This window comes from Ipomoea nil, unplaced genomic scaffold, assembly GCF_001879475.1.
Source record: "Ipomoea nil cultivar Tokyo-kokei standard unplaced genomic scaffold, Asagao_1.1 scaffold2701, whole genome shotgun sequence".
Classification (NCBI taxonomy): Eukaryota; Viridiplantae; Streptophyta; class Magnoliopsida; order Solanales; family Convolvulaceae; genus Ipomoea; species Ipomoea nil.
In genome coordinates, this window is record NW_017619129.1 from 1,931,166 (window position 1) to 1,958,794 (window position 27,629).

Sequence of the window (27,629 nt, forward strand, 5' to 3'; positions counted from 1 at the left end):
TTATCATGTGAAAGTATTGAACAAAATATTAATATTTATTATATTTATATAAAATACTTAATAAATATATATAACATATTTTGTATTATAACTTTGACATTTAATTACAAGATAATGTAAAAAGAAGACAATTGACAATGTAGTGAATATAATAAATTAATAAATTTGAAGGTAAGGAATCTTTGAATTGTACAAAATAAAGATAATATAACTAATGAAAAAATATCTCTTTTTAAATTTGTTATAATGTATATTTTTTTAAAATAAAGACATTATAGATATCTAATTCTAAATTAATTAAATGCATATGCATTATTATTTGTTGTAGCTACTAATTTAGTTAATTTAATTTAATAAGAGTAATAAAGTGTCGTACATACTTTTCATCTACAATAATGAAATTATTGATTTTTTTTTAATTTCCATTCGTTGTTGAGACAGATTGTTTTTTAAGTTTGTCAATGACAATTGCTACAATTACTGTCAATTGCTAATAAATAATTCAAAATATATGGTCACAATATATATTGTTATAATGATATAGTAAAAATTAAATTAACTTACAAATTTCTTTAGAAGTTTTCATACATTGATAATATTCTGATGTGTAAACTTATTCAATTGGGGCCATTGGGATGTCAACATTGTCAATTCTTTGAAAAATGACCGTATCGTTTTAGAGTCCAGGTGTAATTGTATTTATGATCAACAACTTTGTAGTTAGGTCGTGAAACTCTGACAATGATGTAAGAACAATTTCGTTTGATAAAAAAATAATAGTATAATATTTGTAAAGTAATGTACAATTGTATAATTATAAAAAAATGCAAAAAATATTAATACAATAATGACCTAAATCATTTCAATAATGTAAAAGCATAATTGAAATATTAAGTTTTGTTCTAAATACTCAAAAGAAGATTAATTAAACGTAAAAAAAAAAAAAAAAAAAAAACCCAAATTTGTTTTTTTTTTTTTTGTTTTTTTTTTTTGTTTTTTGTTTTTTTTTGTTTTTTTTTTTAAATCAAGAAAATCAAATGATTTTTATAGTTCCTGATTTATAATCTTTGATGCTCAACTTTGAATGCTATGTATTTAGTCTTAACCTAAATTTGTGTGTTTTTTTTTAAAAAAAAAAAATTAAGAAAATCAAATGATGCTCAACTTTGAATGCTATGTATTCAGTTGTGCTAATTTTTTTTTTTGAAAGTTACTGGCTCTATTACATTGTAGTATCTGTTCATATACTTTCTCAACCTATTGAAACACAAAGAACCAATAACGCCTCCACTGAGGCTTGAACTCGTAATCTTCCAAATGGAAGTCCAACCCGGGTACCATTAGACCACATAGTCCTGGTCAGTTGTGCTAATTAATTGACCAAAGTTTATCTTAAATTTTATATTATATATATTTTTAATACATTTTAACATATTCATAATATATGTTTAACAATTATGCCCATTCTAATTGGGATGAGGTTCGAACCTAAGACATTTCTTATATAAACTAGTTTTTTACGCGCATTGCACAATTGGGATAATGCCCAATATTTTTTTTAAAAATAATTACTTTAAAGTATATCAATGCAAGATTATATTGGAATTGTTCATGCATAGATAATTGAATGTTGAATTTGAAGAGCTAAAATATTAAATATATACTAATATTGAAGAGCTAACTACTGATTGTCAAACAAGGACATTGCGAGTTAGTTTTCCACTTCAACAAATCCCTCAAGTAGTTAATATGATTGGCTTTATTTATAATATTTTTTTAAATTTTTTCATGGTATTAATAAAATACTTGGTAAATAAATATATAGCATTATTTGGTATTATAACTTTGATATATAATTAAAAAAATAGTGCACAAAAAATATAATAGACAATGTAGTTAATATAATCAATTGATGAATTTGAATGTAAAGAATTTTTACATTGGAGAAATATAAAGACAATATAACTAATGAAATTATTTCTCTTATTTAATTTATTGATAATGAATAGTTTTTTTTTTTTTTTTTTTTTTTTTTTTTTTTTTTTTTTTTTTTTTTTTTTGAATAAAGACATTGTAGGGACAATGTAGAGATAAAATATAATTAATTGATAAATTTGAATTTTGAAGGTAAAGAATTTTTATATTTGAGAAAATAAAGACAATATAACTATTGAAATTATTTCTCTTATTTAATTTATTGATAATAATTTTTTTTTTTGAGTAAAGGTATTGTAGACACATAATTCTAAATTAAAGAAATGCATATGTATTATTTTTTTAATTTAATAAGAGTAAAATAGAGAATTATGCCAACTTTGATTTGGATGAGGTTCGAACCTAAGACCTTTCTTATTGAAATCAATGAGTAAGTTAACGGTGAACTAACAGAAAAGATAATATTTAACGGAAAAGTTAACGGATAATCCTATTCATTAAGGATAAATTAGGAAATCTGAAGGAAAAAATTAAAATTTGATCAATCTGAGCCATTCATTTGATTAAAAACTTTAACCGCCATTTTTTCTACCCATTATAGGCCTAACTCTCTTGGGCTCTTATTAGTATAGTAGATAGTAAATAGATAGTAGATTATTGAGTATGTTAAGAATAATAAATAGTTAACGGAATATTCCGTTACTAAAGTTTATAATAACGAAATTTAGGGTTATTCAAGGGAATAAAATAATATAAAAGAGGGTAAATAAGAACAATTATTAAAAATACTAAAATCAAAATAATATGAACCATTCCTTTTAAGAAACAAACTACTACCAACATTTTTTTTTCAGTTAAGGACTTAACGTTATTGGCTCTTATTAGATTTGTAGATGTAATGTAGATTTGTAGTGGTATATATGAGGGAAAACGACGCTTTTGACTCCTCAATTGTTTTACTTTTGAAAATTTAGCCCCTATCAATTGATTTGATCAAACCTAACCCTTAATTGTTCATAATGTAGCACATTTGGTCCCTCATGTTATATAATTAAAATTTTTTTTAATAATTTATATAATTTATTTATTCAAAATTTAAAATATTTTTTATTATAAATAAATACATAAATTAAAAATTAAAAAAGAAGAAGAAGAAGAAGAAGAACCGCCACCGGCTGTCCATGCCGGACAGTCGGTGGCTGTCTTCTTCATGGAGACGGTCTTGACCGACTTAGGAAGGCTGCCATGGCCGTCTTCAAGATCTGGAACGAGGGCTACGGCCTTCGCGCGCCACCATTGTTCTAGTCCCCTCCGTCTGGAACGAGGCCATGGTCGCCGCCCTCGTTCCAGGCGGAGGGGACTAGAACAAGGGCGGCGCACGAAGGCCGTAGCCCTCGTTCCAGATCTAGAAGACGGTCGTGGCCGTCCTGCCAGACAATCACGACTGTCCGTGAATAAGTACACGGCGCGGACAGTCGGTGGAAGTTTTTTTTTTTTTTTAAATTTATGTATTTATTTTATGATAAAAATATTTTTAATTTTGAATAAATAAATTATATAAATTATTAAAAACAATTCTAATTATATAACATGAGGGACCAAATATGTTATATTATGAGCAATTAAAAGATTAAGTTTGTCCAAATCAATTGATAGAGACTAAATTTCTAAATGTAAAACAATTAAAGGTCCAAAAACACCATTTTCCCTATAATATATTCTGTGCATAGCTCGGATGAATTGCTTCTTAATACGGAGTAATTCCTAACGCTGGCCTTAGAGTAAAAAGCTTTCACTCTTCTGGCCTCACGCTTTTCGCATTCCGCAAGTCGCCTACGCTTAGTAAGCTTCACAGCCTTAACGGAGTTCACAGTCTTCACATTGCTGTCGCTGCACAAGCACAACCACATCCACCGTCGTCCGTCGCCAGGAGCCCAGTATCCGCCTCGCCCTCGTCGGTCACAGCCAGCCATCGCCGAGTCGCCCGTCTTACCTTGCGATGGCCGATTCGCCGGTCACCGCCGGGCTCGCAGCGTCGGAACACCAAGCCTAAAACTGCTAACACTTTGCATTATCATCGGTGGGGCACTATTCCGTGTATCCGATCTCCAACTCGGAGAATATCTTACGGTTTAGCCCGCACTGAATCCTTAACCTCCCATGCACATTTCCAATCTTAGGTACACTCAGTAGAATGGCGATGGTTTTAGACGTGAAAGACGTGAGAGAATGGTCTTATAGAGGCGAAGGAGCTGTCAATCTGGTTCTTTCCTATCGCGGAACCTCTCCACATTTTGTACGTTTTCTTTCTCGTCTACTTATCCATAAAAGATTTGATTCACTCACACAGAGAGATTGAGTTATAGTTTATTTGGAGAGCACTTTTATCTGTATTTCTATATTACTAGGTAGGTTATTGTTCCATTTTAATATTGTGTAGGATGGTTTTGTATTGAAAGTATCTGCTCTTCTGTAGTTGTCAATCTTCAATTTTATCCGGAGTTTTGATAAAGATATACTTCGTGCTATTTTTCTACTTTTTTTTTTTTTTTTTTTTTTGGTAATCTTCTTATCTTTGTTTACATTTTATGCTGGGTTGAGGATGATGTAGACAAGAGATGCTGAAAAGTTAATGACTCATCATTGTTTAGTTAAAATATTGCCAGACTGATATTGTTGGCAAGTATTTCCCCATTTATCCAATCCATGCTCATTGAGTTATAAGGAAAAAATGTATGAGAGCAGAAGGGTTAAGTGTTGATCCTTACTTGAAAGGCTTTTCATGACTAGAAATTTACTAATTGATCATTTTTTGGGGGTTCTTTTTGGCTTTTGGTGCTTTCCTTGTCATATATCTGCTAGATTGTTAATTTGATCTATCCAATTACCTCTATCACTAATAAAAAAAATGGGCATTTCCAACTAGGCACAATAGAAGGGAACGGAAGGATACAGAAAAATTTAACAAATTCATTTGATAATATGATTGCTCTTTCTTCCCCCTTACAAAACCATCTTGGGTATATAACTGCAATTCTGCCCTTTCTTCTATGTAGGTTGGAAAAGTTTTGAGGATACAAAAGGTTCCAACAAATGGGTCTGAATATGAGAATGGTCATCCAGGTCTATCCATGCATGAAATCATCCTTTGGAAAGATGTGAAAGAGCTTGCATCAGCCCCTACTAGGGAGATTGCAGAGCACTTCTTTGTCCAGCATGTAATGTGCCCATTATTGGGTTCTGAGCATGTTGATGCTGGGGTATGTTACTGTAAATTTGTATCAAGTGCCAACATCCATGTCTCTCCTTGTGTATGCTTTTATTCTTGACACCTAAGCTTTGTTTTGTCCGTATTTCTTTGGAGTGCAACTATGACCATCTCTATAACTCATTTTCTTGAATACCATTCACTATATTGGTAATAATATTCTTTAAACTTGTTTATGGTATATACACTGAGCTAACCTGCATTCTTTAAAAAAAAAAAAGTAGAATTCTCTAAGGCATTGAATTTGAAAAATGAGTACTAGCTTTTTTTTTTTTTTTTTTTTGAAAGGAGTACTAGCTTTTCTAGTTATCTTCATGATTGGATTTCCGGTGCTTAGCAGCATGGTTAAAGGTCTTTGCTTATCTGTCCTTTGTATTGTCAGATTCGCATCCTTGTATCCAGAGAATTTCTAGAGGAAGTTGAAAAGAATGTCCTTCGCAAGCGCCCCACTTGGCGGGTTGATGCTGCTAAGGTCAACCTCAGGAGTGATTCTATTTTACTGATGTCTGATCATTCAATATTTCCCCATGGTAATAATGCTGTTTTCTCTTTCCTTTGGTTGTGAGTAGCTACCCATGGTATAACATTAACATAATGCTACTTGTTAATGAACATTTGAATTTATGTTATGCATTAGAGCTAAAATACTAAATATTCTCTGTAGTTTGTTGATCATAACCACTGCAATTAATCTAAAACTCCATGCCATCTCAAAGATGTACTTTAGAAATATTATGGAGTAAATTGTTTGTTGAAAAGTGCACAAATCCTTACCATATACAATTGTAACTATGTTTCACTTTACAAATCCAAGCAATAAGTTTTTGTTCTTGCAATATTGGCTAGCTCTTGCCTGTCATGGTTACAATGATGAAATATACTTTGGTATATTATCGGACATCTCAATCTGTGTCTGATCATTATGATAACTTGCATATCTCTCTTCCTTTCAGTTACACCTAAAGAGGAACTGTGCATATGCGTTGAAATAAAGGTGCCTTAAATGTTTTTGTTCATTATTCTTTTCTACCATAGTGTTGTAGTTGTTCTTTCTCTTCATTCGTCTCTAATTCTATAATAATACCTTGTTTCTTTTCCATTTCTCTGAATGTAGCCCAAATGTGGATTCCTTCCAGTTTCAGAATTTATTATAGAAAGTAATGCTCTTAAAAGGAGAACCACTCGTTTCAAGATGCACCAGGCTCTGAAGTTTCATCAAGGGAAGGTAATGAATACATCAATGCACCAAATAATGTTCTGAATTTTTTTCCCCATGAACTCTACCTGATACATGATTGGCACCTTTTCTTGTGTTTATTTTCTCTGTTGACCATCTTAAGTCCATTATTTAGTCTTAATCATGCTGCCCCCATTTTTACATTAATGCGTTTCTTATGATTTGTCTTTTACAATCCTTTCAGATATCATATATAAGTGGATATGATCCACTTGATTTGTTTTCTAGGTCTAAAGACAGATTAGACAAAGCAATCAAGGATCTTTTTATGACCCCACAGAATAACTTTCGAGTTTTTGTGAATGGCCGTCTCATATTCGGGGGCTTGGGTGGTGGTGCAGAATCTACAAATTCTAAAGCTGGTCAGGCATTTGAAGATGCACTCAAGAATATAATTTTTGCAAAAGAAGAAGGGATGCGTACGGAATTTTTTCTTGAGCTCATTTCTGAGGCAGTTTTCAGTTCAGGATTGCTAAATCGACTTCTTGAAGTCCAGAAGCTTGATATTTTTGACATTGAGGGTGCAATTCATGTGTATTATAATGTTATTTCTCAGCCTTGTATGGTTTGCAGAGATTTAGGCAATGACTTGTCAAAAAGGTTTAACACCTTGCATTCTATTTCAATGGAAGAAAGTTGGAAGATAGTGAGGGACTATTTAATAGCTGCTACTGCAAAGGACTTGAGTATGATGATTAGTTTTAGACCTCGAGAAGATGGGAAATCGGAATCTTCATATAGTCTTGTCTCCTTAAAGTCCACCAACCAAAATTTTGATTACAAGGTATGTCATATTTCTCTTCTGCAATTTGGATTTTATAAATCTGAATTGAAATGGGATTTGTAAACTTCTGTCATCAAAATTCTAGACACCCAATTATTTCAGTTTGCCCTATAATTGAAAGTCTGAAACATAGTCTAAATATTTGAGGGTAGAGGGTAAGCAAATAATTACATTACCCATGGAACAACAAATCCAACAGGATGTAGCATGTTGTCAGGGAGAAAAATTACTACGTATTAATCTATCAAGGCTACCAATGATGAAAAAGGTTTCACTTTTGAAGATATGCAGCAACATGCAGGTTTCACTTCATTATCTGAAAGAAGTCAAAGAACTCATTAAGTGAAATGGTTCAGCATCATAAGTTTTCCAGTGCCAAGGTGTTTTGTCATTTCTGTATGTAGTGGTTTGCTCATTTGAGTTTTATTTCTTGTCATACATTCATAGCATACTGGTTACTGTGTTAGAAAATAATTGTGAGTGTCCACTTGATCATGTTGCCCTTTTGGAATTATGCTGTATAGTTTCGTTTATTGTTGTATTGATGATCATTATTGCTGCAAATTGTTAGGCATCTTTCATTGACCTGGACCTGAAACCTCTAAAAAAGATGGAGTACTACTATGAATTGGACAAGAAGATAGTCAGCAGTTATGTAAAGATGGTAAATTCAGGAAAGGGAATGGCTTGTTCAGATTAATTCATTGCTGCAGAAGATACTGTGCACGGAGATGTTCTGGTAACTGATTGAAATGTTTGGAGCATATTCTTTAGTAACCTTGATGATTTCTCTGATTCTTCCTGTTTGTGTTTGTTAATTGAAGTTTTATTGGTTGGGGAAAGGGTCCATTTATAAGAGTAAAGAGACATGATGAATTTGAACCAAGAAATTCTGGGGATTCTGATATTATAAAGTAAAACACAAAGGAAAGAAAACAAGGGAATTTTAAGAATATCCCTCCAACAAGAATAAATTCTTGCCCTCTGCTACTTAGGGCTAATTGTTCCAATTCTGCTGGATGCCCTCTCTTCTAAGAGGGGGTGTCCCTATTTATAATGTATTACCATTACCATATGTAAAATAAGGAAGGAGCATCAATTATTTATTACATAATCAATCAATCAATCCCTAATTATTTATTACATAATCAATCAATCAATCCCTAATTACATGCTCTATAAAATAAGCAAGGAATTATATAATCAGTCAATCCCTGATTATATGCTTCCTTGAATTTTGCCACATGAATGATTATTTGATTACTTTCCTTTCTTTCCTGCTTGATTTGTATCATCCGATCCATGGCCAAGGAAGGAAAATGTGAATATTCAAGGAAGAGCAATCTATATACAATTAAGTTTAACCTATAAATCATGTTTTGACTAATTTAAATACAACTACCAATATGGCTTTGGAAAATCATTGCTTTACAAGAGGTGTAGTTAGAATAAATATACATTGAAGGTGCTTTCATTGCTTTAAGGAGAGGCGTGCAAAATAGGTAGACATATGGAGGCACAAGAGAGAGGAAGAAGCAGGAAGTGAACATGAAATTCCATCCTCAGGGAAACATTATTTTCTTTATTAGAAAAGATGCTGTTCAGTTATGCAATTTAGGCGGTCCTCATTAATCAAAGATTCTGATCTTTCCTTTGCTCTCTCATAATTTGTGCAAATGAATGACTTCCTGTAGAAAAGGTAACAGTTTTTTTATACAATTGGATGGATTTGGGGTTCCCTTTGCTTGAAACTTGCTAATCCAAGAATACTAATTCCATTACTCCAATACATTCTCAATTTCTTGATTTAAGTTACCAGATTTTAAGGAAAGAGTTAAGTTAATTAGTTATTTCCTTTATTAGAGTAGGTTGTATATATGCCTGCTGTAATCTCCATTAGTTTATGCAAGAATTTCAGAATTTCATCCAGCATTTTTGTGAATGCTTAGAGGAACTGGTATTGGAGGTTGTCTCATTTAGTTGCATTATTTTAGTGGCTATCTGTGGGCTCTTATTTACCTAGACTAGACTAGACTAGACTAGAAAGCAGTCCTTTTCTGCCTTCCAAAAATAAATTCAGAGAGAGAAGGTTAAGAGAGGGAATTTGCTGTTTATCATGGGACTTTGTCTGGTATGGCCTCCCAAATAGTAGGATGTTCTTTACTTTTTAGCTCATTTATAAAAATGTTGTGCATAAACACATCTAAAATTTATTGAAGGTTTGAAGATACAGTTAGAATGTGTAATTGAATTATTGAACCAAGAAGTATAATCTATTTGGTAAGTCTTCTGTCACAAGGTACAAAATTACTTCATAATTGCATTTTTTTTGGGAGATATAGCTGGAAGAGTCTGATGGTTCAGCATGCTTCTCTCATTTAAAACTCTCAATCCGAGGAGTTCTTGCCTCAAGCAAAATGGATACATGGAAAAGCTACGGGGTCTTGCTTCAAAGTCAGGAGTATTCTGTACTTGAATCAGCAAGGTACATGACTACTACTAATATTTAAGCTAAAAACACATTGTACATAAGCTGAAAGTGTTTTAGATAAAAATATTCTCATGAGTGTAAAATGCTTGCCTGAATAGCCATCTAGTTTAAACATAAATCTGATGGCTTCAATCATAATTTGCCCTTCTCAGTAGTGTCACTTAAGTTATTGGCCTGGACAATAAAATAAGTCACTCTGGTTTTGCATTAAAACTTGATATGAAATTACATCTTTGTTATTAAGCTGAGGAATATACATTTTGTTGGCAAAATTATTTAATCTAAAACAAGTTAACTATTTAAGTGAAGTTTCCACTTGCAAGTAGAGACAAATATACACGCTGTGATATTCTGGTAGGTGGGGTTGGAGGGAACAGAATGGCGGCAGGGTGGGGGAAGAAACTAATAAATGTAGATGTTAGCAATAGGTTATACCATGAAGAAAAATTCAGACAATGCATTTACTTCTATTCACCAACTACCACTGACATTCCATTTAAGTGTCGTGCCAGACTGTTAAAATGATTCTAGAGAGAACAAACTACTACTTAAGAGAAGTGGTTAACAATTTACCATGAGCATAACTGAGAGAGACCGACATAAAGCAATTTATATATAAAACAACCTATAAATAAACTTCAGAACATCATAAAGCAGTTTCTTGGACATTCATTGCTTTTGACATCATGTCATTGCCTTTAAAGGTTCTAGAATATTACCTTTTTTTTTTTTTTTTTTTTTTTTTTTTTTTTTTTTTTTTAAGTGGAATACTTTGTTGTGTAATTTTTATGTCTATTTAGACATTTTGTGATTATTTCTGGTTCCATACTGACAGCCTGCAGTACGCGTACAGTTCATTTAAATGACTAAGTCAAGAAAGGTCCAAGGAAACCAACTCTAATTTTTTTGTTGCAGAAAACAGTGGTGTCAGTGGATCTTCGTTGTTTCAAGTGCAGATTGAAGGTGATGAAGTTAATATCAAGAGTAGAAGGGATTAACTCTATTGTCTTTGATGTTGTTAAAAGTACAGTGACAGTAATTGGCGAGGCTGATCCAGTATGTATCATCAAACAAGTTAGGAAATTCAGAAGCTCTGCACAAATAATAAGTATAGGCCCTCCCGAGCAGGAAAAGAAGAAAGAAGAAAAGAAAGATGAGAAGAAGGATGGTAAGAAAGATGAGAAAAAGGATGCTGTTTGTTCTCTTCCCAGTACTACTTGTCAGAGATGTCATGTCTGGTATGTGATAGGGGAAGATCACTATAGTCATTGCAACATCTTATGATCAAAATTTCTTATACTTTTCTGTTTATAAATCTCCATCTATGGCTATTTGTGATGTGAATCTATCATTGTGCAACAATTCTTTGCCACTTGCATCCATCGTCACATAATATAAATATTTCTGCTTTAGAATTTAGATACATCGTGCCAAGTTGCTCTAGTTGGAAGCTATTGTCTCTGACTAAAATTTCTGCTTGTGAAATTGCTGCATTTAGTTTCATGATACTGCTCTTGTTTACAATTTGGTGGTGACACAATAATAGTTTATATAATGCAGCAATCTCTGATTTTGTGGTCATTGAGTTCTTTTGGATTAAAAACCATTAAAAATGTTAAGATAGGAGTAGAAGTTCAACCAATGACTAAATTATAGGTTTGGGTGGGTTGGGATTAGTTTTGAAAGTATTATTCGTTTGTTCTATTTTATTTGTCATATTTATTATATATATATTGGTCAAACATTCTCTATCTTCTTTGTTTATGTCTATTAGCATTTTTTTTTAATAGTATTTTTAATTTTTAATGTAGTTTTTAAATATATAAATTTTACATACTAATTCTAAACTTAATATTATGAAAAATTAAATTATAAATAATTTCAGTCAAAGTATTGGTAACTGAACTTGACACATAAAATGGGATGGAGGGAATACACTTTTAGAAAAATTGCACTTTCTTTTCTAAGTTATACATAAGTTTTAACTCAGTCCTTTAGTTATGATTATATGTATCTTTCAATTATGAACGAAGTGGTGAGTTTTCGGTTTTGGTCTCAACTTGGTAGAAAATTCAAACACCTTATATTATTAGAATGATAAAGTAGGAAATTCACATCTTATTCTCCTTATATTAAATTATTTTTGTAACATTATTTTTTTTATCTCTGACTTGGTAGGACCCTAAGTGTCGTATTAGAAACTTAAGAGTTAGTACGAATAAGGGAACACTTATCACCGTATTTAAGTGTGTGAAACACACTATTTAAAAAAAAAATTCAGATTGTTTTTATGATAAATTCTCCAAGTGAGGAACCCTCTGAGAGGCTCACGGGAATGCTCACTGCATTCCTTCGAGAATCGAGACAGTCGTAGCCAAGCTCTGAGCCTATTGGTGCTAGCATGGTGGTTAACTGGTTACGATACTGGGATTTGGGGATACACGGCTAGCCTTGGACCGGAGCTGGGAAATGAAGCCTCGATTAGCAAGTAGCTTCCGCCTTCCCGTTCTACCCAATATGCCTCGCTTGCCCAAGCCCAAAGGCCAGTTTGAAGAAGGTCTGTTAAAAGTAAACGAAACTGTCGTGTTCTAAATTCTAATGGTCGGGAAATGTTATTATATCATGGACCAGGTTCAAATAGCATTATGGAACTTGGATTGAAACGACGTGTTATAGAATTTATACTCATAAGATACAAAATTTCATAATACAAGACACAAAAAACCGTAACACAAAACACATACACATGTTATATATTTTACTTATTTTTCAAATCTAATTTAGATACATAATTTGTGTTGATAGGCACAAAATTTCATAACACAAGATACACACAATTACTAATTTGTTTTAGGTACAAAATTCATACATTTAAGGGACAGAATTTCATAACACGAGATACAAAAAGTCACAACACAAAACACATACACATGAACCAAGATCCACAGTGTAGCGTGAACCCTAGTCCATGGTATAAGGATTGGCAATTAACCCAGAGAACCGAGGAATGGAATGGAAGTTGAAGAAGCATTATAGGCCGGCGACTTTACTCATCCTTTCTAAGCAACAAAGGGTAATCAAATCAGATCTTTTGAGATATAAAAATATGTCAAAAATTTCAGATTGTTTTTATGATAAATTCACCAAGAAAGTAACTTGAGATTTTCAGTTGTTGGGCATCAGTCGTGTTGGCTGAGTTTAGCCCCTACTCGATTTGGGACGTGACGTTGTGGCTTACTATAAAGGGATGTGGTTAAATGGTTAATGTTCACATACTTATTACCAATTGGTTTTAAGTAGGATCGAATATGACAACCAGATAACCAAAGAACTATGTGGTTAAGCGTGTTTGACTTACATCAATCACAGGATGGAGTGTGCTGAGATCCATCACTAGTAGGGGTGTATTCGTTCCTGATTTTCATTGGCTTTTATGAACTTTAAAAGTTTAGAAGAACTCAATTCAAATTTTTAGGGAGTCTTTAAAAGTTGGGCAGCATTCGATTAAGATTTTTAAAAAATCTTTAAAAGTCGGGTGATATTCGATTACGACTTTTAAAGAGTCTTTAAAAGTCGAGTGCTATTAAAAAAGTTGTGAACTCTTATAGACATTTTTATTTGAGGACTTTTGTATACTTTTCCCTCAAATATAAATAGTTGAAATCCATCCTCAACTTCAAGATTTCTAAACTTTCTTCCTTGCTACCAACTCTGAATGTTTTCTCTCTATCTAAACTCTATTTCTTTTCCTCCCCATTTTTAAACTTTGTAAACCTTAACCTAATTTAAATTCAATAGATTATTTTTTCTTCATGCTTAAACTCTACAAACTTTTTCTCTCTCCTAAACTTTACAAGCTTTTTCTTTCTCTAAAAATTCTACACATTATTCTTTTCTTCATTATTGTTTGGATCTTCCTAATAGAGGACACTAATAGGTAAAAACACAATTTAGTATTATGTTTTGAGTATTATCGGAGTATTATTTTCTTGCAATATTATATCAATTAGTGAAATATGATATTACCTTTATATATAGTTGAAATTCATTCCTCCGTCTCCAAACTTCTAAACTCTCTCTATGAATTTTTTTCTCTAACTTCTAAACTTTCTCTACCAATTAGGCTACCCATTCTGAAGACAATTCCTTATCCCCTTATTGTGCAATGCACAATTTTCCATGGGCGCATGATGTAATGGAACAATTATTTAGCGACTATATTTGAGAGGGAAGACAACATAGAAATACTTAGTAACGGTGGGAGTAGGGGTGCAAATGAACCTATATAGTATAGAGTTAGATCGATATCAGGGACGGAGCCAGGATTTGTTGGTGTGGGGGGCCAATATTAATTTGAAAGAGAATAACGATGAACTGAGAATAATTAACTCCATAACTTGATGGTAAAACTTCTCTACCAACTTGCAAACGTCATCAATTCTGAATGATATATATACACATCTCTTTTGGATCTAAGTCATCTAACGATGAATTGAGAATAATTAACTCCATTGTTTTATCATCAAACCTATATTGTTGACGTTTGCCTCCTCCTTCCAGTCATGGAGGAGGCAACCGCCGCCTCCTTCCAACCTGGAAGGAGGCGACGAGGCCACTTTCCAGAACGTCACTGGCGACGAGTGGGCAAAAATTTAAATTAAAAAAAAAAATAAATTTTTTTACCTGTTAACCTGTTGATTACCTGTAAATAGGTCTAATTGTACAACTTTAAAGAGTTCAAGGGTGTAATTGAACATTTTTAATGTTTGAGGGCCTAATTACTTTTTCATCAAAAGTTAAAGGGTCTATTTGATCATTTTCCCTTAAAAATATCAAATTTGTAATGATGCCCAATTGTTAATTCATCTTGCTGATGCCTAGACCTCCTCTTCTTGCAATATATTTAGTATCAAAATTCGGCACAATTATGTTACAGTTTCACAAAAAGACTTCACACTTGCAACTAATTCATCTCATCCACTATCTCTTAAATTTTGAATAAGCAACTTAGTAGATGACACAAGATGCATTGCAATCAATAGTAAAATTGTTCATTATTATGAATATATAGTTCAAAATTTATGAACATATAGTTGTGAACATAATTATGAACATATAATTTTGTAATTATGAATATATAGATTCAATAATTGTGAATATGAAGTTCAAAAATTATGAAATATAGCTTTATAATTATGAACATATAATTCAGTAATTATGAACATAAGAGTTCTGTAATTATAAATATAGAGTTCAATAATTATGAATATAAAGTTCTAAAATTATGAATATATAGCTTTATAATTATGAACATATAATTCAGTAATTATGAACATAGAGCCGTATTTACCTTGCAAGATGGACACAATTCCACAGCATAACGATTAATACTTTGGTGAAGGGGGCTAAAATATATATATATATATATATATATATATATATATATATATATATATATATATATACTATTAATATTTTTTTGGGGAAGGGGGGGCCAAAGGCCCAAGACACCCAGTTAATAATTCCTCTAAATTCTCCAAAGGCTTCACTCATATTAGTATTATTAATTTTTTTTTTTTGAGAGGGGGGGCTACAGGAACAATGTGCATCCGTCCCTGATCGATATGTCTTAGCAAGTCAGCAATATGTTATGCATGAGGTCCGATAAGATATTATTACAAATGTTATATCGGTGGATTGTAATCAATGAGGAGGTTCTACATATTTTATTTTATGATAAAGATATTTACTAAAATGATTGAAATAGTTGTAATTTATTTAGTAATATGTTTTTATTAATTTTGCACATTTAGTATTAGTGTATTAAATTTATTTTTATCTAAAAATAGAAATTGAAAAATGAAGAAATGAAAAACCAGAAAAATAGAGAATGAAAATTAAAACTTAGAGAAATGAAATACTGAAAAAATGAAGTAAACAAAGAAAATGAAAACTGGAATTAATTAACAAATATGAAGGTAGTCTTGAACATCAAAATCCACCTACTGGAAGTAGTCTGGAACATCAAAATCCATGCATGCAACTAACACCACTCTTCAAATAGAGACAAAGCCATCTATCCTCTGAACATTTCCAAAGTTCCAATACGTTCCAGCCATCCTGAAAAATTAGTGGAATTAACTGTTACTGTTAAACCCATAGACGTCTAGAAATGAATTAAAGTTTGGGTGGAAATGAAATATTGATAATCAGTTATGAATTCATTTATCTTATATTTGTTTTTTGATACTAAACATATGTAAAGGGGTGGTGGCGCAGTTGGCTAGCGCGTAGGTCTCATAGCTTCTGAGTTATCCTGAGGTCGAGAGTTCGAGCCTCTCTCACCCCATTGTTTTTATCTCCCCCCTAAACTGCGAGTGCATGCATGTAAGAAGGCAGTCGAGCCTCTCTCACCCCATTGTTTTTATCTCCCCCCTAAACTGCGAGTGCATGCATGTAAGAAGGCAGTAAGGCCGGGCACTTTCTTTAGCTTCATATTGAATAGGCCAAAATTTTAGAAGTGTTGTTTTGATGTTATGGTTCTAAATAGATACCATGATAATGTTGTTTTGTTCCTCATCCCTGTATTTGATAGTGGGGTATTATATTAACAGTGAGCGAGGCGGGGTGGGAGTTGAGGCAATGAAATTGGGTCATTATTTTCTTCATATTTGTTTGCAGTACTCTTGATTGGATAGTTATTTGTGATAGTTTGTTTGAATGGGATTGTGGAAAGATGAATTTGGGTAAGCCTATGAACTTTTTATTGAACACAAAGCAAAGTTTAAGAAACAACGTACATTTGGAAGACCAAGTTCGTGCAACTCTGATCTGACTAGAAAGTAGGAGCATATATTCATCTATGCTGTTTTCACAACAATGGGACTTCTCACACGGTGCTTTTTATCAGACCATGTTAACACCCCAAATGCATAATCAGCCGTAGCGTTTTCCCCCTTTGCCTTGAGAGTAACTTTGAAACTTTGCTCCTCGCCAACCTTTTCGAACTTGAGAATCTTGGGATTCACAGTGACAGAGAATCCAACCGGGCTACGAACAGAAGCTGTGTAGGTAGCCGGAGAGCCGACGTTTTTCAGAGTTCTTGTCACGGTGGCTGTGCCTTTGAGGTGAGGGACAGTGATTGAGGGATAGTTGAAGGTGGAGAGACTAATGTGGTCTGGGCACTTGTATGGTGTCCCTAAAACTGCCGTGATCTCAGTTTTGTTGTAGCCTTGTGCGCAGATGAAGTTGACATAATCCGTGAGTTTCAAGTCGTAGACCAAGCCAGGATCTGCAGCGCCGTTTGGGTTTATGTGTCCAGCTCCATATGCAAATGGGGTTGTTTTCAGTCCAGTTTTGTCGTCAGTTATCGCCTTCCCCGAGTTGGCTCTTACTGTGGCTGTGAAAGGTAATGTATATAAGTAAACTTGCAAGACATCTTGAAATCATGAAATACATACATACATACCAGTGGTCATAATAGCAGATCTGATTTCTGCAGGGCTCCATGAAGGATACAGCGTTTTGAGAAGGCCAACAACACCAGCTACATGAGGGCATGACATTGAAGTCCCTGATTCCAAGTTGAATGAAATAATCCTCTTATCATAATCTTTATCAGATGCCCCTGTGGCTTCTGTGAAGGCAGCTATCACATTCACTCCAGGCGCAGATATATCAGGCTGGAATACATAAGTATATAAAAACATCACATACAGAATGGCTCAACACAATTACACAAATCAGAGACCTTCGCGTGCTGTTTGGAAACGAACCTTGAGAATATCTGGACTAATGGTGTTGGGGCCTCTTGATGAGAAAGGTGCTATGACTGGAGCTGGCTTCACTCCCAATAGTGTGTTTGGATGAGTAATGTGAGCCACAGGATTCCTACTTATCATGCATTATTATATTATGTATGTAAGAGATCAGAATCTGATTATTAATCTTACTTACCTGGTTTTATTAATGTAATCAAAGATTGCAAGTCCATCTGAGTAGGTGACATGTGTAGCTGGGAGAAAGTGTGCATCAGCAATAATCTCATTCCCAGAATCCTCATCGTTTGCAAGAATCATTCCCACAGCACCCGCCAAAGCAGCTTCGTGGCTCTTCTCAATCCTGTCATTTTCTCCTTGCAGGCAAACCAAAACTTTTCCCTTTACCTTTTCTGGGTCCAGAGTTCCAGGCTTACAATGCAGACTGCACGAGTTATATATAACAGTTTGTATGATATTAATTAGCATTTAGCTTTCAAAAAAAAAATAAAATAAATAAATAGCAGTGAATAATAGATTGAGTTTTAATTTATCCTTACGCATCTTGGGTTGAAATGGATGCATTAATCTTAGTTCTAGCGGATGCAGCAGAAAGAAGTGGATAGAACTTCCCAGTTGGAAGTTTTAGTGGCACTGCACTTTCGCCCTACAAACACACACATATATTAATAAGGTCTGTTTTATGTATAATGCAAAGAATGAAGAAGCAAAGAACGGAAACTAACTGTGTAGTGTTTTTTGTTTCCCAACACTACATTACTCTGAAACCGTCTGTCCATAGTGTTTGCCCCAACAGTGATGAGCCAGGGTGCAACATTATTGACAGAACCAGCAACAGGTCCTTCATTACCAGCTGAGGCAACCACAACTATACCATTCTTTACAGCATGAAAGGAACCAATGGCCAAACTGTCATTAAAATATGGCCCAGGGTGGTCTCCTCCAAGCGATACAGACAGCACATCAACACCATCCTCAATTGCCCGATCAAAACCAGCCAGGATATCTGCATCATAGCAATCTTCACCTGGGGAGGTGGGAGGCCAGCAAACCTTATAAGCAGCTACCCGAGCTTTGGGCGAACCACCCTTTGCTGTTCCATTGCCCAAACCGAAAACATTTGCCCCAGGAACAAAATTACCACCGGCTGTTGATAAGGTATGGGACCCATGGCCAATAACATCACGTGGGGTGAAGAAACTGGAATTAAGAGGGCCAACAGCAGAGGAATACCCTTGGATAAAGTACCTTGCTCCAATGAGTTTCCTTCATTATCATAGCCAAATCATAAACACCACAAGTTCAGATAGAATGATCCAGTCCCAGGAAAAGAAGCAAAACAACACCAACAAAGCTAGAAAAACGACCTGTTGCAGTGAAAGCTTTTATCTTTCTGATTCTGGCAAATCCCTTTCCACCTTTTGGGAATTGGTCCGAATCCTTCCTCACTAAAGCTTTTTGATTCGGGCCATACTCCTGCAGCTCCAACACACCACACAAAACACGATTATTGGGCAATTATGAGAAACAAAAGCTATGCTGCAGACATAACGGATAGCAGTATATAAGCAGAGAGAGTTGAGGATACATACCGGTATCAAGATTACCAATGATGGTATCTTCTCCAAACTTCGCCTTTTTCCATATTGAACCATCATGGATTACGCCACCTTCACCTTCCAATCCAAGAAACTCCCATGATCTGGTTGTCTGCAATTGTCTTGCCCTGTTCAAGAACACTGATATCACCTCCGGATTCTCTGCACATTGATGCACTTAAATCCCAAAACCCTTTGAAAAACCAAAACAGTAACTAATTAATACTGCTTGCTTACTGGCAATCTCAGCAGCCTCTTCTTCCTCAAGCATAGCAGCAAACCCATTGATGTGTCTGGTGTATGAGTAAAAGATTGCATCTCTCGCCTTATCCCAACTTTACATTATGCAACAACACATTGAACCAAAGAATCAGAACTTTGAGGGATCGGAGAGCATACAAAAGCAACTAAAACTAAAAATTAAAGAAGCTGCTTCTATAATATACCTTCCAAGATATGTTCCAAGAAGCTGACGATGAGAATGTTTTACTCTGTCAAGATCAACAGAAGAGACTTGTTTTCCATGTGAATGACCACCCAAGTACACCACATATGACTATTTCCACATCAAAATTAATGTCAAACATAAATCATAGCATTAGCAGCATTATCATCTAAAAGGCCTTCATGAAAGTAGTTGTATGAATATTTACCTTTTTGATGGAATACGTGGGTCTAAGAAACAGAGTAAAAATGAGTGAAAGAATGCAACACGAAATCGCTCTCATGGCTGCTACGATAAGCTAGTCCAATTCTTGTGCACTAAAACAATGCTGAGGCTAGCTTCTTTTTATAGGGGTAACTGTTACTCTATGTTGATTAGAATAGCCAAGCATAACTAATTTGGATCATGGATTAATTAATTGATAGAATAATATTATAAGCACTAACTAGTAAGTATCTGGTGCGATGCACGGACTATTATTAATTTAACAAATGAGCAAATTACATTTTTGGTCATATGACTATAGGAGGCGTGTTAATTTTGCTCCATGGCTTTTAAAAATAACAATTTAGTCATTTAACTATGTTTTTTTAGCAGATTCGGTCCTTCCGGCCAAATCACCAGTGGAAATTGGCCGGAAAAACTTAAACCTTTTTAAATTTTTTAGTCGTGAGGGCAAAATAGTCTTTTTACGTAAGCTGTTTCTTCTTCGCGTTCATGAGCTACGGCTAACAGTTGCCTCTGCTTCCAAGAAAGAACAGCTCCAAGAATCGAAGCCCCAAGTTCATAAGCAAGGTATGATTTTTATCCTCAGCTTTTTCTTCATGGCTACTGCACATTTCTTGATTCATCTTCCCCAGATCGCGCGGTATAAAGCTCTATAAGAGATCTAAACTCCCAAAAATATTCTTCTCCCTATTCTAGCCACAACCATCCTCCCAATTCCAGCCACGACCAAAACATAATTGTAGTATTGGTTGTGGTCCTGTGAATGATTTATTTATATTGTTGAAGTCGGTGTAGATGTTCATGTAAATATTGATTCTGAATTTTAAATTTATCTCCAATCAATTAATGTTAGAAACGTAACATAATTATTGCAATGTTAATTCTCAATTATGGATCAACAATTATTACTCAAATTAATTTTGTGAATTACTCTCATATCCACTAAAATCTTTTTGCTTATTATTCACTTTGATTTTCTTTTCATCTTTATTTAATTATTTATGATTATGATTAGGGAAAATTTTTCCCTAATCATTTTGCTTTAATATATATAGAGATAGAGATACAGATTTTTCCCTAATCATTTTGCTTTAATATATATGTTGACTAATTTAATAATTATGTTGATGTTGATTTGATTTGTAATTAAAATTACATGAATTTATAAAGTAATGTGAATACAATAAATGCTTTCACACTTTGAAGGGAACAATTTTTCCCTAATCATTTTGCTTTAATATATATATATAGAGATAGAGATGTAACTAGCATTCAATGTGGGACTCTCACATAACTTTTAAGGTGTGTTTAGTCCTAGAGGTAATGTAAGATTATGAGAATGTATAATTACCATGTTTGGTCCCTTGACTTTCAAAAACTCACCCAATTTAGTCCTCCACTAAATTTTTCATCTACTCAGTGTTAAAATGGAGGGAATTTTTGCCCGTTTACCTATTATACGCCTAATATACATTGAGAAATAGTCGAGGGACTATTTTGGGAATAGTTAATGGACCATTTAGGGAAAAGCTCATTTTTTTTTCCATTTGTGTTTATTTTCACTTTTTTTTTTTTAGACTCTATCAAATTAGAATTTTTGTAGATTTTTCTCACAAATATAAATAGTTAAAATCTCACAATCCAATATCAAAATTTTTAACTTCTCTATAGACTTTTTCCCTGTGTCTAAATATACAAACTTTTCCTCTATTCTTATTAAGTTTTACAATAAATTCCGTAAATTTTATAAATACTCATATACGTTTTATTTTTATCTTTTTATGTTCATATATATATATATATATATATATATATATATATATATATATATATATATATATATATATATATATATATATATATATTTTGCCCTCTTTGGGTGTCTAAACACAAAGAAAATAATAATATTATTTTTAATGATACAAATAGTATTTAATGTGATATATATATATATATATATATATATATATATATATATATATATATATCACATTAAATACTATTTGTATCATTAAAAATAATATTATTATTTTCTTCGTGTTTAGACACCCAAAGAGGGCAAAATAGTCGAGGGATCATTTTGGGAAAAAGCTCCTATAAAATTGACCTCGCCATTTTTTTAGTCATTGATCATCCTATATGGATGGATCAAATTAGTCTACACTTATCACGAGAAACCTAGTTCACATTTGATCATGTTTATATATATACTTATAACAATTGGATGTCATGAATTAGAACCCCACTAACTTATTATCAAACACTAGATCATCAAAAGAAAAGTGTCATGTCAAGAGAGAGATTAAGACGAGTGGGAAGCATTACTCATATATATATATATATATATATATATATATATATATATATATATATATATATATATATATATATATTCTTTGGATAAAGCAACAATTAAAGCATTATATGTTTGATTACAAGCAAGTTAGTATTTTCAGTGATAATACTAGTTCCATTGCTATTACTCAAAATCCATCATAAAAAATCAAGCACATAGATATTCGACATCACTTCATAAGAGATCATGTGCAAAAGAAGAACTTAAGGATGGATCATATAACCACCAAAAATTAAATTGCAGATATCCTCACTAAACCCTTATGTCAACCAAGATTTAAGGTATGTTTGGCAAAACTAGCTGAAAAGATAGCTGAAAGCTGAAAATGAGTTGAAAGCTGAAAAGCTATAAGCTAGGAGCTGAAAACTGAAGAGCTGTTAAGCTAGCTATTATGATTGAAAGTGTTTGGTAAAATTAGCTTTTTGATAAGCTGATAAATATAAAAAGACAAAAAAAGATATCTTCATAAAATTTAAATTAGTTTGTTTACATATTAAAATTTAACATTTTGTCTTTAAAAAATTAAGATTTTGAAATAAAACTATTACCATAATTATGATCTAGTATCCCATGAAGTAGCAATATTGTTGCGAATCTCCTTCATATAATAATAATAATAATAATAATAATAATAATAATAATAATAATAATAATAATAATAATAATAATAATAATAATAATTGCGGTTAAAGTTGCGGATAAAGAAAAGAAAAGAATTTTAATTGGGAAGAGTAAATGATGTCATTTAAAAAAAAAAAAAAAGGAACAAAGATACAAAAAAAAGTTAAAAAGCTACTAGTTTATTTTGGAAGCAAAATGTTCAAATGAGCTTGAGATTTCAAAACATTTTCTTAAGATATTAAACTTTCTCAAAATATTTTTGAAAAAGCATAAATCTTATTTTCATGGACATTTGTTCTATCTTTAATATGTCACAGATTTTTATTTTTAGAAGAAAATCATAGAAGTAATTGTCCAAAAATATGGGCGAAGACCATACCACAATGGTCTTCGCCAATAATTTTTTGGCGAGGGCCCGGGGTCCTTGCGTCGTCCATATTCTCTCCTTTTTATTTTATTTTATTTTATAAAATAAGTGATTTCAATTTCGTCAGATTAATCTTTAAGTTCACAAAATTTCACACTTAAGGTAATGCGTAATAAATTTATCGGTCAAATCTTAATTTTCATGTGTATACAAAAGATTTAAACTAGATCTTCTAATATTTTTAGATCCTTTTTACATACATGTTTTTAATGAGATTCAAAATCCAACACTGGAACCTCCGCTCATAATCCTTAAGTGAAGCAACCAACCAATTATACGGGTCTCGTCATCCATATTCTCGAACAAACACAACGTACCAAAATTTGGACAGAGACCAGAGCTCCAAGTCCCACTTGGCCAATATAATTTTCTATATGCACGACGATTTCCATAATAAAAGTTTTTGTTCATATTTATTTATTTATTTTTTTGAAAGCAACGGAACCACTTGTTCATGTTCAATTCTTGAGTTTTCATTTTTTAATCAAGGTATAATAAATATGCAATTTATAATAATTAAATATTCAAACCTGCAATTTTTTTTTAAAAAAATCAATGAAAAACTAAATTTCAAATTTAAACCGTAAATGTTAGACCATAAGTAGTAAAAAGAAAGTCATTAAATCAAATCAAATCAAATAAAAAAACTCAGTCGCATTTTTGCAAGTTCAATCTTTTGATACTAAATGTGCAAAATGTTAATACTAAATTTGCAAACTTGAAAAATTTTGAGAAATTCAGATTTTAGTATTCAAGTTTGCATAGTAAAGTTGGTGATAATTGCGAAAATGTCACCGTATCTTTTTTTTTTTTTTTTTTCTTTATCTGATCTGATCTAACCGATTTTTCTAAATGTAAGACTGAGATTGGTTCTTAGTTTTCTCTTAAAGATTTTTTCTCATATAATCATATATATATATAGGGAAGGGTTCAGGTGCAGGTGATGCTTCCCGTGCGGTTGAACGCACCTTAGGTATTAACATGGCGCACCTTAAGTACACAAATCACCACGCACCTTAAGCACACAAACAAAGCACCTTAAGAACACAAATCACTCAACTTAAGTACATAAACCACGCATTTTAAGCACAGAACAAAGCATATTAAGCACAAAATCCACGCACCTAAGATTTTAAAGTGGCTCACATTAAGTACAAACTCAGGCACGGTAAGCATAAAATTAACGCACCTTAAGCACAAAACTCACGCACTTTAAGTTTTACCAACTGCTCACATTAAGAACAAAAAGCACGCACATTAAGCACAAACTTACGCACATTAAGCACAAAATCCACACACCTTAAGCACAAATCTCACGCACCTTAGGCACAAAACTCACGCACTTTAAGTTTTAACAACTACTCACATAAGCACAAACTCACGCACATTAAGCACAAAACTTACACACCTTAAATTTGACTTAGATGCAAAAAATTACCAAATTGACATCGTGTTTTTTTTTTTTTTTTTTTTAAAATTTTGATAATCCTGGACCTTGATTTAAGCAAGATGAATGACTCAGATTAAACCCACACCCGCACCAGAATCGATATATATATATATATATATATATATATATATATATATATATATATATATATATAAGCCTGCAGATTGGCACGTAACTTGCGAGGCCCGCATTTTAGCATGCAAAAACCTTTAAGCCCTAATTTTACTTGTCCCGCTGTAAGGTATTTTAGGACTGGCCTGTGAGTTTTAGCCCACTTTGACACCCATTTATATAGTTTTTTTTTTTTTTTGAACACCCCTATATACAATTAAATTTATAAAAGTAAGGAAAAGTCTGGACAGTAAGTAAATAAGAATTGGGGTCTACAAATCTATCTGGGATAAGAGCTAAATAAGTTTTTGAACTATATATTCATGAAAGTTAGAGAATACAAGAGGTGAGCCACCTTATGGAGTCCGGTAACTATTGCACCCTTCAAAAAAGTGCAAAGATTTGCATATGCCCGATGGTGTAACTCTAAAGTTGAGAAGAAAAAACAGAGTGGTTTGCACGCTAAGTCAAAATGTGTGGAGGGACTCATACAAGACCTTGACATTGGTTAAATAGGCCTTTGAAACCAATTGGGGCAAAGCGCATGAGCTCATGAGCATCGGTCCAATTCTTGAATCTTGAGGTGCAGAATAAGGGGCATTTACAGTATTTAGGGTGTGTTTGGTTGGTGGGTTTTGCCCATAGGAATGGGTATGAAAGTGATTGTTGTTGTTTGGTTGATAGGTTTTTAGAACACTACTATGGGTTTCGAATACCCCATCAATTGAAAAAACCCATACCCAAATACAATAAGGGTTTCATTCCCTTATTCATTTTCAAGCACTATAATTAGTAACCATTCCCATTCCACCCTACTACAAAACATGTTAAATACTTTCACCAAAAACCCATTACCATTACCAAGTATTTGATACCCATTCCGATTCCGATTCCTATGTGCGAACCAAACACACCCTTAGAGTGTCTTTGGTTCACACATGGGAATCAGAATCGGAATGGGTATCAAATACTTGGTAATGGTAATAAGTTTTGGTGAAAGTATTTTGTATGTTTGGTAGTAGGGTGGAATGTGAATGATTATTAATATTGTTATTTGATTATGTATGATCACAAAACTTGGAATGAAACCCATATAAAATAAGGGAATGAGTTTTTCTATTAAGGGGTATTCCAAACTCATAGTACTATTTTAAAAACCTGTCAACCAAACAATAACAATGACTTTCATATTCATTCCTGAATCCTAAACCTGTCAACCAAACACACCCCTAAATTGTTTATTGCTTGATGGATTTCTTGTAGATTTAAGAGGCAGAAAACCTCTTGTGGTAAGAACCAATCATTATTGTAGGGACTATGACCGACACAATTGTGTAGACCATCAATAAAAAGTACATTTTTAATATATTAAATGTACATGTATACGTAAAGTACATTATTTGAGAGTATATTATTTTAATACTGAAAATATATTATTTTAATACTGAAAATATATTATTTTATATATATTATCAAATAATGTACATTCAGTACACAAATAATATACTTTCAGTATATTAAAAATTTATCATATATTTATGGTCCACACAATAATTTGCGGGTAAGAATTGAGTGATCCTTAGTGGGTATTTTCTTGAGCTTTACACCATCTAGGTCAACACGGTAGTATCATGATTCCCACTCAGTAGATACCAATACAACATCTAGGGTTCTGAGTCCTGAGTCTACCAATACACCATCTAGGGATCTAGGGTTCTGAGTCAGGTCAACTATGGCTGGAGATCAACACGGTAGTATCATGATTCCCCTAGCCAGGTCAACTATGGCTGGAGATCAACACGGTAGTATCATGATTCCCACTCAGTAGATACCAATACACCATCTAGGGTTCTGAGTCCTGAGTCTACCAATACACCATCTAGGTCAACACGGTAGTATCATGATTCCCACTCAGTAGATACCAATACACCATCTAGGGTTCTGAGTCCTGAGTCTACCAATACACCATCTAGGGATCTAGGGTTCTGAGTCAGGTCAACTATGGCTGGAGATCGTTAAATGGGATTGTCCACGTTCATCTCACCACATATACAAGGTAAGGCTAGGTATAGCACAACCTTGGGTGGCAATTTATATCCTACACCACGGCGCGCGTTGCATTGTGCGCCCAGATGCAAAACGACGTCGTTTCAATTTTTTTTATTTTTTATTTTTTATTTTTGAAATTTCTCGCCCCAGTGTTTGGCAGCTAATTTTTCTTTTAAAAAAACCATGTTCAAAAATGTACATAATGTTATACATGAATGTACATAATTGTATACATGAATGTACATAATTGTATAACAAAATATACATACTGTTTTTAAAAGATAATACACATAATCTAACATAATACATAATAAACATAAACTTTTAACCTAATACACATCAACTCTTAACATAATACACAAAAATTTCCTGATTCAGATGTACATAATTGTATAAAAAAAGTGTACATAATTGTATAAAAAATATACATAATTGTATGAACAAATATACATAATTGTATGAACAAATATACATAATCACAGCAACTTCCTACCGCGCCTCCCAAAATGACGTCGTTTTGGGAGGCGCGCAGCGCACAGTGCTACGCGCGCCGTGGTGTAGGGTATAACGATTGACCTTGGGTTGCTCTACATTGCTTGTCTATACATAGGGAGTTATGGCTAAGATGTTAAGGCCAGGGCCTCTTTTGCATTGATTTGTGAAGGCCACTCTGGGTCTCTGTATACGGTTGATTACATCAATGAAATTTAAGTTAAAAAAAAAAAACTACTCCGTATTAATGAAAGTATAATTAAGTCATCGAACTAAAAAAAAAAAAAAAATTAAACACAGGATCTTAGAAAAATGCAATTAGTCTAATTTGACATGTTATTGCAGGTAACTTTCAGCTT

General features: G+C 33.0%; 2 protein-coding genes and 1 non-coding gene across 7 annotated transcripts; 2 read left to right on the forward strand and 1 right to left on the reverse strand.

The window, feature by feature from the left end:
* Positions 1-3,699: 3,699 nt before the first annotated feature.
* On the forward strand, positions 3,700-11,134 carry LOC109155313 (inositol-pentakisphosphate 2-kinase-like). Of its 5 annotated transcripts, XR_002049890.1 has the most exons (10): positions 3,700-4,015; positions 4,116-4,231; positions 4,992-5,195; positions 5,586-5,733; positions 6,157-6,197; positions 6,318-6,428; positions 6,625-7,224; positions 7,796-7,963; positions 8,708-9,709; positions 10,631-11,134. XR_002049890.1 is itself a non-coding variant. In XM_019302997.1 (7 exons), exons 1-7 carry the CDS (start codon positions 4,130-4,132, stop codon positions 7,922-7,924), a joined length of 1,335 nt encoding a protein of 444 aa, XP_019158542.1. In that variant the 5' UTR covers positions 3,700-4,129; the 3' UTR covers positions 7,925-8,066. The 5 variants fall into 5 exon arrangements, 1 of the variants encoding a protein (XP_019158542.1); XR_002049887.1 differs by having other exon boundaries at positions 3,700-4,231; XR_002049889.1 differs by having other exon boundaries at positions 3,700-4,231; positions 9,561-9,709.
* A 4,845-nt stretch (positions 11,135-15,979) lies between these two features.
* On the forward strand, positions 15,980-16,064 carry TRNAM-CAU. The gene is given in 2 exon segments: positions 15,980-16,017; positions 16,029-16,064. It is a non-coding gene; the product is annotated as a tRNA-Met (tRNA).
* A 392-nt stretch (positions 16,065-16,456) lies between these two features.
* Positions 16,457-19,840, reverse strand: LOC109155397 (subtilisin-like protease SBT5.3). Its single transcript, XM_019303095.1, has 11 exons — positions 19,745-19,840; positions 19,538-19,647; positions 19,329-19,426; positions 19,086-19,253; positions 18,861-18,969; positions 18,219-18,759; positions 18,033-18,139; positions 17,672-17,917; positions 17,491-17,605; positions 17,184-17,397; positions 16,457-17,114 (listed from the first exon to the last, which is right to left on the reverse strand). The coding sequence occupies exons 1-11, from the start codon at positions 19,817-19,819 to the stop codon at positions 16,576-16,578; spliced, it is 2,322 nt and encodes a 773-aa protein (XP_019158640.1). The 5' UTR covers positions 19,820-19,840; the 3' UTR covers positions 16,457-16,575.
* Positions 19,841-27,629: the final 7,789 nt, after the last annotated feature.

Excerpts from the sequence above, each read along its gene's own strand:
- LOC109155313 (XM_019302997.1), top strand. The coding sequence starts at position 4,130 with ATGGCGATGGTTTTAGACGTGAAAGACGTGAGAGAATGGTCTTATAGA. Across the intron at positions 5,196-5,585 it reads CTGAGCATGTTGATGCTGGG|ATTCGCATCCTTGTATCCAG; the intron begins GTATGTTACTGT and ends TTGTATTGTCAG. Across the intron at positions 5,734-6,156 it reads TCATTCAATATTTCCCCATG|TTACACCTAAAGAGGAACTG; the intron begins GTAATAATGCTG and ends TCTTCCTTTCAG.
- LOC109155397 (XM_019303095.1), bottom strand. The coding sequence starts at position 19,819 with ATGAGAGCGATTTCGTGTTGCATTCTTTCACTCATTTTTACTCTGTTT. Across the intron at positions 19,427-19,537 it reads CTTGGAACATATCTTGGAAG|TTGGGATAAGGCGAGAGATG; the intron begins GTATATTATAGA and ends CATAATGTAAAG. Across the intron at positions 17,606-17,671 it reads GATTACATTAATAAAACCAG|GAATCCTGTGGCTCACATTA; the intron begins GTAAGTAAGATT and ends CATGATAAGTAG.